The sequence below is a fragment of the Gavialis gangeticus genome, unplaced genomic scaffold (assembly GCF_001723915.1).
Source record: "Gavialis gangeticus isolate Ggan-Ray unplaced genomic scaffold, GavGan_comp1, whole genome shotgun sequence".
NCBI lineage: Eukaryota > Metazoa > Chordata > Crocodylia > Gavialidae > Gavialis > Gavialis gangeticus.
Window position 1 is genome coordinate 12,054,205 of NW_017729026.1, and position 13,409 is coordinate 12,067,613.

The 13,409-nt window shown below is 40.7% G+C and overlaps 1 protein-coding gene across 1 annotated transcript in view; it reads left to right on the forward strand.

Moving 5' to 3' along the window:
* Positions 1-13,409, forward strand: part of TRDN (triadin) — a 209,809-nt gene that overhangs the window by 135,864 nt on the left and 60,536 nt on the right. The window contains exons 8-9 of the mRNA XM_019520213.1: positions 4,298-4,627; positions 7,211-7,270. Coding sequence (XP_019375758.1) covers positions 4,298-4,627; positions 7,211-7,270 — 390 coding nt within the window. The remainder of the gene's footprint in view (positions 1-4,297; positions 4,628-7,210; positions 7,271-13,409) is intronic.

A 13,409-nucleotide genomic window follows, 5' to 3' on the forward strand; every position in this document is an offset into this window, starting at 1 on the left:
CCAGTTTGAACATCTAAGATCCATCATTGATGACCTCCAACCCCTCCTGGAAAAGGATGACAATCTCCAGGTAGCAACCTGTCCTGGTTTACAGACAGCCACCAACCTCAAACGGCGCATCTCAACCAACTGACTATGTAACTCCCATCCTCAGTGAGGCAACAGGCTTTGCAATGGACCCAAAAGCTTGCTTTTTGCCCCCATATCAATCTAGACTCCATCACCACTGGCCCAAATAGCAAGAAGTACAAGATCCAAGATTCATTCACCTGAAGCTCTACTGATGTGATATACACCATCGCCTGCTTACAATGCCCATCTGCTGTCTACACTGGACAGACAGGGAGATTTCTACATATAAGAATGAATGAACCCCCATCTGATATCAGCTGTCTGTGGCAGAATGCAACAATTTCATTGTTCACCTCAGGATTGCTGCTTTTAGGCCGAAAAATTTTTTAAAACCAATTTGAATGAGAAATTGTGGAACAAGAAATCATCCACAAATAGACTGTGTTAAATATGGTTTAAACGAGAACTATAGATTCTTATCCCATTACCTGGATTAGCTTTTGTGACCCCTCCTATGGGTTCTTTGCTCCTATGCCTCTCACAGCATGGTGTTCTACTCATTCTCTCTATACTCTGTTCTATACTGTCCTTTCACAGCATCTGATGAAGTGAACTTGAGTTAATCAAAGCTTGTGTTTTCTCTCTATATATATCTTATTTAGTTCTATAAAGGCATATATCTATCCTGCCTTCTGACTGACTTGAGACTAACATATCTAACTACCTTCCTCCAAATTCTTATGTCATCAATATAGATCTGCACACCTCCTAGACACGTTAGCATCTGGTTCAATCAGTTGGCACCATCATTCTTTATAGAACATGGTGTATGTGCCAATGAGTTCTTTGATGGCTGCTGAATCCAAAGTTTGAGTGAGAGTTTCACCCACAGGTAGGCCGTACCTGTGCTCTAGCAATGCTCTGAATTCAAGAAACAGGTTCTTTCCTCGTCTGCTGCCAGTCATCAAAAAACTGAATCCAGTCTGCCTTGCAGTGCCTCACTCTATGAAGGCAAATACTGCAAGGTGAAATTCTGTGAGGTGTTTCTGGAGCTAAGCATATTCAAGCATATATCAAGAGGCATTGAGTATTTCAGCCTTTTCTTAGGAAAAAGGCAAATATAGGAAATGTGCAGATATTTACTTTCCTAGGAGAAACTGTCCTGGGTGAGATTTAACCCCGGCTGTTCCCACATTGTTTTTCTCCCGGAGCAGCTATTTTTACCCTGGGAGAAAAAGCCTAAACATCTGTACATTTGTAGTTTCTCTTGAGAGAGCAGCAACTCTCCCAGGAGAAACAGGGTATCTGTGCAAGGCCTATGCCACAGCAGTATACCAGTTTACATCACATGGGGGTCCCACTAGTGGCAGTTTACATCTACTTTGCATAAGCATTAGTGACTTAATCAGCTATAAGGAAGAGGAAGATCTGCCCCATTACATTTTAATGGCCTGATAATCTGTGACCATGTATAAATTGCAAATGTACCATGCCTCAGTCGCCTCATGCCACTCTGCCTGTGCTTCATGCCACTCTGTCTGTGCTACTGACCAGAAACAGTGGCAGCTGAGTCCATGTGGAAGTGAAGTGAGTAGTCTGATTAGTACTGCTGCAAGTTGGTGATAGTTAGTCTAATGTCAGCACTGTGTGGGCTGTGCTATATGGCTTCTGTTCTTGCCAATAATACACCTGGAACCTTGCAGCATGTTTGAGAATGCTGTTATTTGGCATGGTAAGTCATCAGCCTAGACATGGCCAGTAAGTTTACAGTGCATTAGACATGGTGACTCTAGTAAAATTTAAAAGATACAATTTGAAGAATGTTAATGAGATGAAAAATTTTGAAAATAGTTTTGAATTAAATAAGATGAGTAAGCATGGCTGCTGCAAAAATATGAGGCTTAATTAAATTAGTTGATTGCAAAACATGTTGAAAATAGAGCAGTGTTATATAAATGTAAGCTATTCTTTTAAAACTTGAATTAAAAGATGTAGTTGAAAAAAATATGAGTGCATACTAATATGCAAAGACAAAACTACATCCATACATGCCTGCATCCTAAAATTACTGTCATAGACCAGATTTGTATGGGCAAATCAGGCATTTTCATATGAACGTAATGTGATATCTCTTTGGTTGCGAGCGCATACAGAGATCAGATTTGAACATGCAAACAGGGCATTTCTGTACAGAATAATCATGCAAAAATATGCATAAACAGTTGTGTACTGTAGATGTAACTTTGAGAATCTGAGCTAAAGCTACAAATATTTCAGACTGTTCATTGGGTGGCAGGGACTGCTGCATGGCTCGGGTGTCTTGTGAATCAGAAACCAGAAACCCATTCATATGTGTGCTTTATTTTGTTTTAAAAATAGATTGTTTTTTAAATGAATAGGTATTAAATTAAATATGTAATTAAACACAATATTTTACTGTTTCTAGCCAGTGAAAGCATTGTTTATTTCCCAGAGTTCAGAAGCCATGTCATCATCATCGTAATAATAATAATAATAATAATAATAATAATAATACAAGAAAAACATTTCCCCAGCTTGCTGCATTCCTGGCATAGTTGTTCAACTTGTCAGCTGTGTTAGCTTGACACTCCTTGATTAGCTGCTCTCATGGTTTTGCTGTTGTGCCATAAAGGCAGTTTCTATTTCAGCAGATGAAAGAAACCTTAGAGATGGTGCGTGAGTGTTTGCAGACTCTAATCATATTCTGCATACATTTGACATGCTGAGTGGTCTCAATGATCTCTCAAGATATCCACTGTCAAAGAAGCTACTTCAGTATACCCTTGAATGGTACTATTAGCTCCACTATATGACTGTTCTATGAAAATGCCATTACATTGACTTCAAGATACCAGCGTAGAACGTACATGCATGACTGTTTCAATGCTGAGTGATTGTAGTGAAATAAAGGGCACTGTTATTTTTTATTATTTATGAACTTTTTAGTTACCTTCCATCATCGTTTCAATATTTTCATGAACCTTCAGGTTTAAAAGGTATAAATGTTCAGGTTAAGCAGCTATGGATGTGCTCTGTTGACAGAGGTATTGGCTAAAATAATTTTAAAGGGTAAAGAAAACTTAGCAAGGGTCAACAAGTCTCATCAACAGTGAAGCTGGCAAATAATGAATCACATTTTTGGTTTTCACGTGATTTGTGAAAGTTGAACATTCATATTTTCATCTCCATTTTGGGGGTGGGGGTGAGGGAAGCTTGTTGTTTTTTCACCCTCTAAAATAATTCACGAGACAGAATTTTGCTTTTAGGGTTGACTAGAAGATGTCAATTACATTTTGTAAAAATTTAAAGTTTCAAAATTTGTTACTGCTTTGTTTCAGGAGGAAAGGGGAATAGTTTGAAATATTTCATATGAAAGAGACCCAGAATAGCTTATACCCCAGTGGTTCTCATTGGTTAGGGAATTTACTTGAGTTTCCTGAAATTCCATGTAAATGCCCTTACACCCAAGCAATGGCATGGTTGTTTATCTATTTCTCACATTAGAGTTGTTCCATTTGTATAAATAATTATATATGTATTGGGCTAGAGAGATGCTGACTTTTATAGCCCACTGGTTAGGGTGCTTGCTTGGAATGTCAAAGATTCAGGTTCAAGTTGTTGCTCTAAATTAAGCAGAGCAGAGACATGAATTTTTGTTCTACTCTTATGTACATTTTTAGCTGCTCCTAGAAAAGAGAATTTTTACAACCCAAACTCACTTTTTTGGATCCCAGATGAAATTCAGGGTACTGATTGTATGCATGACAGAAACATTCCTCCCAAGGAAGTCCTCTTTCTATATCCACATATTAAAGATGCTTTGAACATATAATATTAATTTTTACTTGTTTTGTGTCATATGAGTTTAATTCTGAGCTGTGAGATTTCTCCAGCAGAAGAAATATGTTCCAAGGACTTTTTCAGTGGGCATTATAATAAAGGTTTGTGTGATAGTGGCAAAACATAACTTTCCTTCTGGATAAAGCCTTGCATTTTAACTTTAGTAAACTGTTAATTTTAATATTACAAGATTTGGGATCCAATATTCAGAGACAATCCAATGAGTTTAAATCACTGGTATTTCAATGCTCTTTGTTTTTAGAAGGATCATGCCCCCTTGGTCTAGTTATCATTTTTTTTCCTTTCTTATTTCATGTGAGCTTTCTTCTTCATAATAAAGAAGAGCATTTTATTTTATTTCTAGTTCCTCACAAAGAAAAACCTGAGAAACCAGCAAAACTAGAAAAGCCTGAGAAGCCAGTAAAACTTGAAAAGCCTGAGAAACGAGAAAAACCAGAAAAGCCTGAGAAGCCAGTAAAACTTGAAAAGCCTGAGAAACGAGAAAAACCAGAAAAGCCTGAGAAGCCAGTAAAACTTGAAAAGCCTGAGAAACGAGAAAAACCAGAAAAGCCTGAGAAGCCAGTAAAACTTGAAAAGCCTGAGAAACGAGAAAAGCCTGAGAAACCAGTAAAGCTAGAAAAGCCTGAGAAACGAGAAAAACAAGAAGAACCTGAAAAGAAAGTGCCCCCCAAAGGTAATTACCTAACTTCTTGGGTAAATCTAAATTTTAGGTTTATAAATAGTTTTATAGTTTTACATACATTTTTATTTATTTTTGCAAAATGTGTAAGTGTAATAGTTTCAGCTGCTGTTGACCAATGGTAAGCTAGTTCTTCCATAGGCCCATTTCATTACAGGCCTCAAAGAGAGAGTTCCTTTCTCTCAAGCCATGAAGAACCCATATTTCTTGCTTAATACTCTTGTTTTATGACACAAGGAGCTCACAGATGATTCTTGTGTAGCTGAGGTAATAAGCCTGTGAGCATTGTATTTACTTGCTTATTGTCCTTTTCTCTAAAATTGGATTCAGGGATTGACTATAACAAAGGTTCTCTCATGTATCAGCTTTCAATTTAGTAGGGACTATTCTGAGATATCGTTTACCATCTCTTGCTTAATGTCTTATGTCATCACCAAAAAGGGATATTTGTTTTCAAGCTTTTCTTTTTTGTGACAACCTTTTAGTTCTGGTACACAGTCTGTGCAGCCTCTGATTGACAAAAGTTTCTTTAGTAATTCAAATATTCCTTGGATGAGCTGTCCACATTTTGCAATTCTGTGGCATATGCATTTCTAGTATTCTTTCAATATAAAATATACTTTGAATAGGAGGCATTCAAGAGTGTTAACATGCTCCGCCAATTCTTTTTTGTTTACATTGCAGTTAGCAATTTTTTGCTAACTGGCTAGTTCCTAAATGCTCCTTTTTTCTTACATACTTTGTTTTGTTTGGAACAAATATTAGTATTATGGGGTTTGGCAGGAACGTGTGTATATGATGCCACAGACCTATCTATGGCACTGCACCCCATGCATGCTGTACCTGTAGGTGTTCCCCACACTTCTAAGTTGCAGCGTGGCATTTTTATTTTGACACCAGGCGATCCCAGTGTGAAAAAACCCTGATTTTGGGTGACACAAGTAGCAGCAGTGCGTGCCACCCAAAATCAGAGCCTGGACGGTTGCCAGCCAGGCTCCCTGCTGCTGGATAGCAGTGGCTGCAGCCCCTGGAGGTCCCCAGGACAGGCTGCTGGGCCTACCCCACCCAGGGTAACATGCCGCCTACCAGAATGCATGTGCACGGGGATTCCCCAGGAATGAGTAACAGCAGCACATATTGTGTCACTGGTGTTTGTCGCCAGGGAAACACACATTCCCACTCATGGGGATGTGCCCTATGAGGCTAATTCCAATCTTATCTGAGATCTGCTGCAAGGACGTGAACAGATGAGCACTCCTACTGTTTTAGAGAGTGACTTTTCCTATGGTTCAACTGCTGTAAGTGATTCTTCTGTCTGCTCCTATTCCCTGGTAAATGGAAGTTAATCCAGAATAGTTTACTCCTTAATGAAATAAGATTAAAGTTAGCACAGTTTAGTTTCAATGGCTGTAAGATGGTAGCATACGGATATCTCCTTACCTTTTGTATCTCCATTTCAGCAATGTTAAGGGGCAACTCTGGCAGCTGGGGCACCTGGACATAGGGTTATTTAGACCAGGTACCCAACACAAGCTGCAGGGAATGGATAGTGTGCAGGAGTCTCTGTTACTCACAGGGGAGTGGGCAGGCAGCAGAGCAGCCTGCAGGTGGCTGCACTCCCAATCAGGCACAACCGTCTGATTGGGAAGAGGGCCCAGCTGCTTGTTATAAGAACAGGGCTCTGAGCAGTGAAGCAAGCAGTTGGCTGCTAGCAGCAGGAGAGAGAGCATAACTTGGCTGGAACTGCTGCTTATAACATCTTGGAGGTATAGACATGGATGCCATCTGTGAGGCATGGGACATAGTATAAGGGAAGGTTCAGAGCCATGTATATAGCCCCTCAGCATCAGGGCAAGTAAATGGGCAGCCTCCCACCTTGTTATCTACTTTTCAATTGTATCATCAAAGGCATGGCAGGTGAGGTAGGCAGGCAGTTAGCCCCGAGATAAGTGGGTGGACCAAAGACTCAACTGGCCTCGGGACACCCACTTGTTACCAGGAGTCATCATGGTGGCTTGACACCATTCCAAGTTTCATCCATGCATCAGAATTTGTCTGAGAGCTGAACAACATACGAAGTTCCAAGAACCTCTAGTGGGCAGAACACCATCTAAATGCATCATGTAAAAAGCTTATACAGAACAAACCATAGAAACATCAAGTTCCTACAGGTAGGAGCTCCAGGTGCCCATGTGTGATGATAAATCAGAATGGTGGTGTTATTTAGCTACCACTTGGATCGAGTGTTTTTTCTTTTCTCCCCAGTAAAATCTGGTAATAAGGGACAGCTTTTTTGTCTCAGAAAGAAGCTTTGTAAAATGTGATTTAAATCGTTATGCCAGTCCTATGTTCTTCTTGGCAGTTGCTAACAGATTACTTTTAGCCTATGTGTGAAACTAATAAAAGTTGGACCTTTTATAACCTTTAAAAAAAAGGAAATATGAAATAAACTGCAATATCTGCCACATCTGTAAGAAATACAGTTTATATTCAGTGATATTATTGTTATAGTTTGGCAGTAGCTTTTCTCAGTTTTTGACCCCAATTTCTGTAAAGTATGTTTTAATTCCATTCTAGTAACTCAGAAAGACAAACCAGAAAAACCAGAAAAAGTGGAAAGGAAACCTCCTCCTAAAGGTAATTATTCTGCTTTATCACTTTTTACAATGTGTTAACTATGTAAAATTTCATGTTGAGTAAGCAGAGAGTTGAATGTATATGAAATTGAATAGGTATATTCCACTGTATGCTACTGAATTCTGAAGAAATAAAAACATACTTGATCAGTCCATCTCTGGCTAATGGCTGATTCTCCACATGGTTCCTTCTTTAAACCTGGGTTTAAACCACACGGTTCCTTGTTTAAACCTTTTCTATGACAATAAGTAAAATACAGGCCTTGCTGCATGTTGCACTTTAAGCTGATCAACTGTTGATTGGTTTTAGTGGTAGCTCGAATTCGGAGCAGTTACACCTTAAAAGCTAAAAACCTTCCAGCTGTCCCCCACCTGCACAGCTGTGACTTGCTACTACAGGGCTGGTGAGCAAGGGCCTGACTAGGAGCTACAGTTGTGAATTGCTACTAAGGGGCTGGTGAGCCAGGGCAGGCTCCTATCTCTGCTCTAGGTCGGGGGGTGTGAGAGATGGGTTGAGGGTTGGGGGAGAGGGAGCGTGAAGCTGGAGGCATAGAGTTGATAGGATGGGGGTGGGTAATGAAGTGGAAAGTGGAATGGGTGGGGGAAAGGTAGTGAAATGAATTCAACCACTGAAGGATAATGGGGAAAAAAATAAAAAGAAATAAAAAGGAAGTAAATATTTTCTCAGGATTTAAAAAAATGAGATTTCAGATTGGTGTGTTGGGGGTGCTGGTCATGCATCCTGGGGTGGCTGGGAGGTGGGAAGGCACTTTTGGGGGAGATACTGCATCTGCCCTGATAAGGAAGCCCCAGCTCATGGTTACCTGATCTGGCCAGCTACCTTGTTCCTCTGCATCCCTTCTAGACACCACTCCTGGACCTGTCTGTGTCTTGCAGCCTAGCTGGCATGTGCTCTGCAGGCTGTTTGCATGAGGCTGCACCCCTGCAGGTTGGCAGCTCACACCCCTGCAGGTTGGCAGCTCACACCCCTGCAGGTAGGAGGGGGAGTTGGCTTGGTGCCAAAGCCATTCCCTGAGCAGTAGAGCTCAGGGGATGGAATGGTTGTAGGGTTGTCCACACACAACAAGTGGGGGGCAGGGGACTGCACCCTGGGATGCTGGAGGTCTGTAATTTAGGTGGGTCATCTGTGGGGAGTGGCCACACATTCATGGAACATAAGCTGGGTAACATGGATCAGAGATAAGCATGCCTTGGAGTTGCATAACTTTAAGCTGCCTGAAGTATGTGTTAAAACTAATTTCAAGTATTAATATGTGGATAACCCAGGAGCTAAGAGCTTCAGGAGTTACCTAAAATGAATTTGTAACAGGACCTAAAACTATACATTGCCATATTACTATGTAAGATGAGAGCAGGCTTATCTGAAAGTGATACTTCATAATACTTTTTCACTAAAGTTATAATTCTGTTTCCTTTTATGCATCTAAATGGTACTTTTCTAGCTATAAAAATGGCAATTTTGACATTCACATGTAGGTAACAATTCAAGTTCCCCAGCAGTACCATAGGCTTGTGTATATTGTGCACGCTCAGTCAGTGGGCATACATTTGCTAAGCAAGTACAGGTTTCCCTTGCTTTATGCTGTACATGCATTCCTGGAAAACGGCACATAACTCAAATTCATTTAAAGGGAACCCACTTTACAATGTAACAAATAGGGATAAGTTCCAAGACCTTGGCTGTTCTGACCCCCAGACCAATTTTTGCCACTTTTACAAGACAGTTTTGGTACTCACCAACAGCAGACAGTACACACAAGCACAGGGGACTATCATCATGGAGATGGCAACTACAGAAACATGTGTCGCAGGCAACATGCGAGGAGCACAGATCCACACCAAAGATTATAATTTGGTGTGCATCACTCCCACAAAGCACCCCACAAAGCTGACTGGGGGCTTATACTGATCACGTAAGAGTGAATTTACCTTGCATATAACAAATTTTTGGTATAAAAAAGGTCATCGCATAAGAGCGAATTCGCACATAAAGAACCTGCATAAAGCGAAGGAAACGTACATACACACAGCCATTCTGGACATGTACCTGCATGTAAGCCAGCCAGAAACCCATGTAGCTTCTGGTCAGGTATTATCCAGACTAGTCTCCGGTGCACTTTTTATGGTGGGTTTCTGGGCGTCCAAGAGATGTAGACGTGTGGTGGTACAAAAACAAAGGCTGTGCCGATACGAAATGCTGATGCACAGTAGCTTATTACTACTGTGCAGTAGCATAATGTGGCATGAGCATGATGAAACACTACTGTGCAGTAGTAACAAGCTACTGTGCAGTCAGTGTCACCTAAAAGTTGTTCGGCGATGCTACTGTGCAGTAACTCCAGTTAGTCATTTAGTACTTACGTATACATTTAGTACTTGTGTTCAAGTAACCACTGCACAGTCAGTGTCTCATGTAGATGCAACCAGGCTGGAGGGTATTTGACTCAGTGAGATGGCTTCTGCCTTAGAGGGGAGAAGGCACTGGTTTCTAGTCTGGACCCTTCATCTCAATGGAGTAAAAACTACTCCTACTGCACTGCTCTCTATACAATGGTACAGCATTAAAAGGAGCATTAGAAAAGGTTACCTAACCTTTTGTCCGCTGCTTAGAGCACTGTGCTGGGAAGTCAAAGAAGTGCAACTTCAAACCCTCTCTAGGCAAAGAGGAGCCCAGAACCTAGGCCTCTAGCTTCCTGGACCTTAGCTATCATGAGGAGCTCAAGCACAGGAAGGACACCTGTGGTTCCCTGCCTTGCTTTTCAAGGATTTTTATTCAGGTGTGTGTTCAGATATGTGTATAGCTGTCCATGTGTCCAGTCAACGTGTGGCCCTACTGCACATGCTCAGTCTACCTGCATATGCTTATGCACCCACAGTCTAAATACAAGGCCAAAAAACCCAGATAGACCACTTGAACACCATTTAGATGCACAAAGGGAAGCAGAGTTCTGCCCTAAGTATAGCTAACAACATCCTCATTTCATCAACCAGGAATGTATTCTTATTGTGACTCCAATTAGGAATTGCAGATTGTATAAACAATCACATTCTATTTTATATGCCTATTTTGTTTACAGATTTCTAAAATTAGTTTAATCAGCCCAGAAGCTTAGTAAAGAATGGCTGTGCACAGTATTACTGCAAACAAATTTTGCAGCAGCTTCCAGAGTTCTGGTATGTCAAGGACAGAAGGGCTGAGGACTAGAGGTAATGATTTTGGAGATGGGTTCAGCCTACCCTGCACATCAGCTACTATATCTATGTTAGCAGATCCTACCTAGTGTAGAAACAGAGAATGTTGACAGAAGTTTACTACTGTCAGATCTATACCATCTCATCACATGAATTAGGATAAGTAAACAAAGGCACTTTTTTATCAGCATAGTACATCAGAGGATTTGTTGGTATAGTTAAGTCAACTAAGGGATGGGATTTTTTTTCCCCACATTTTTCACATAGACCCATGTAGCTATGCCAGCAAAACTTTGTAATGTGCCTCAGAAATACACCTACTTCCCTCAATGTCAGTTCCAAACCTATAGGCAGAATTGGGTTCTTGGTTTCTGAAGAAGAAAATAGTTACTTAGCATCAGATACAAAAAGGGAACTTAGAATGACACTGACATTTTCAATGTCTTAAGATTAAGTGTCTGGCTGTGGTTAGGACTTCTCATGTGTGGAGTATCTCCAGACTGTATTAAGTAACATGTGCTCAATTATTGTTAAACCACTCCACAGAGATGATAATATAAGCAATTTGCAGTCCTCACCCAGCTATGACATCAGCCAGGTACCACTCTGCTGTACCAAGCTTTCACTGTCGGTTCCAGCCCTGGCACAACTACTCTGGCTTTGGCCAAGTTATCCAGCTCCACTGAAGTTAATTAAGAGTCTTTCCATTTTATGTATGTTTAAAAAAATCGAATTCACATTAATAGGATAAATTGAGCCTCCTAGTAATAGGATTGATTGGGAGGCTCAATTTATCATTTCTATCTGGAGCTGGTCAGGAATTTTTGGATAAAACTTTTTTTCAGAAAATGGTCATCTGTCAAAACTGAAATGTTTAATAGAAAATTGTGGGTTTTGACAAGCTCCTTTGTTTGAAAAACATTTGAAAAAGTTTCATAGTTGTTCATAATCCTGGTTTTGCCAGTATGAAATAAAAGCTTGAATGTTCAGTTCCATGTTCAATTTTATTTACAGCTTTAAGTTACGTTATAAAACCAAAAAAAAAAAAAATCCAAGAAAATTAAAAAGGTCAAAACTGAAGTCTGTTGAAATTATTGAAAATGAAATGTTTTTGATTGACTTGAGTTGATTCTTTTCTTTTGGTTTAGTTAAAATTTTCCATATTTTTTCTCCGTTTAGTAAAGGGAAACATTTGAGATTTTGAAAACACATGGGACAATTACTGCACAATTCTAAGTACTATTGAGAAAATAAACACTTGAAGGGAATTGTAAACAAAACAAAGTATAATAATACTGCTTTGCAAATATATGGGGTGTTCACACCTTAAAAAATGCATATGGTTTTAGTCCCCCCACCTTAGAAAGGATATGGAACAACTGAAATAAGTGAAAATGGGCACAAGCTGATGGAGAGGAGGTATAGATTGGACATCCGCAAAAACTACTTCACGGTTAGGGCGGCTAGGAGCTGGAACCAACTTCCAAGGGAAGTGGTGCTGGCCCCTACCCTGGGGGTCTTTAAGAAGAGGCTGGATGCCTACCTGGCTGGACTCGTTTGAGTCCCATTTCTCTTTTTGGGGTTTTTTGTTGTTCTCCCGCCCTGGCGGGGGGTCGGGCTAGAAGATCTACTAGGTCCCTTCCGACCCTTAATCTATGAATCTATGAATCTATGAAAATGTACAGAAAAGGGCAAAGATGATTGGGGACATGGGAGGGGAAATGTTGTCAAGTGGGATTTTTCAGCTTTGAAAATAAATGATTGGGGAGGGACTTGATAGAGGTTTATAAAGTGAATGATGCAAAGAACATAAATAGGGTTTTAAAATTTAGTAGCTTATTGCTCCTGGGAAGCTCCCAGATGTGCCATTTATACTTGCACCTGGACTGCAGCACATTGAGCTGAGTTGCGGTAGCCCCAGCTGGCAAGAGGCCCAGGGGGACAGCCTGCCAGCTCAGGGATGCTCTGACTGGCCTCAGTGTGATGTAGAGGGGCTTCCTGGGGCATGCAGATGCTTCAGTGCAGGGCTACCTGGCAGGCAGCCCCTTCACTGAAGCACCCTTGTGCTCTGGCCAGCCACATCAGGATCTACACATGTACTACTATGGAGTTTTTCACTCCGCACCAGGGTAGTGCTTGTAAATACAAGTGCTTGGATTTACAAGTGCTACCCTGCTGTGGAGCTTATTATTTTCCTGTGCTGTAATAGGAGTGAACATGCAGACACTGAGACATTTACTGTGAAGCTAATTAGTGAGCTCCACTGTAAATGTCTCATGTGGATGCACCTAGTGTGTAATTAACTTGTGGAACTCACTGCCACAAGATGTGGTGGATGCTGATAGTTTAACAAAGTTCAAAAGGGAAATAGATTAACAGAGGAAAGGTCTCTCAGTGGCTAGACAACATAGTAGAAAGCGATGCAGCCTCTGAATCAGAAATTCCTAAATGCCAGGAAAGAGCAGGAAGTAGAAAATTCTGGACATTCCCTCTTTTCCTAAGCATCCACACTGTCACTGTGAGACACTGGCCTATTTGTTATACAGTAGTAGTGGGCTAGGGCTAACAGGAAACTAAAAGCCTTGATCAGTAGTTCGAGGGATTCCACTAAAGGTATAACATCTAAATTCTGGGAACAAAGGATGATAAAACTGGAATGGAAGGACAGGCCAGAGGTTAATAACTAGAGTGCCAACTCTGTGAGAGAGGATACTGGGCTAGATGGACCTAGCAGAGGAGAGTTCCAGTGTTCTTATGCTATGTTTTAAATCATAATTGCATATTGCTTTGTATGTGATGTCAAAACACTTCAAAAGCATTAATTAGAAAGCCACATAGTAGAAGTAACACAGACTAATTTTCTTTTCTTCAGTATTGCAGGGCATATTTACCCAAATCTAAGACAAAAGCCCCCCCCCCCCCCCCCC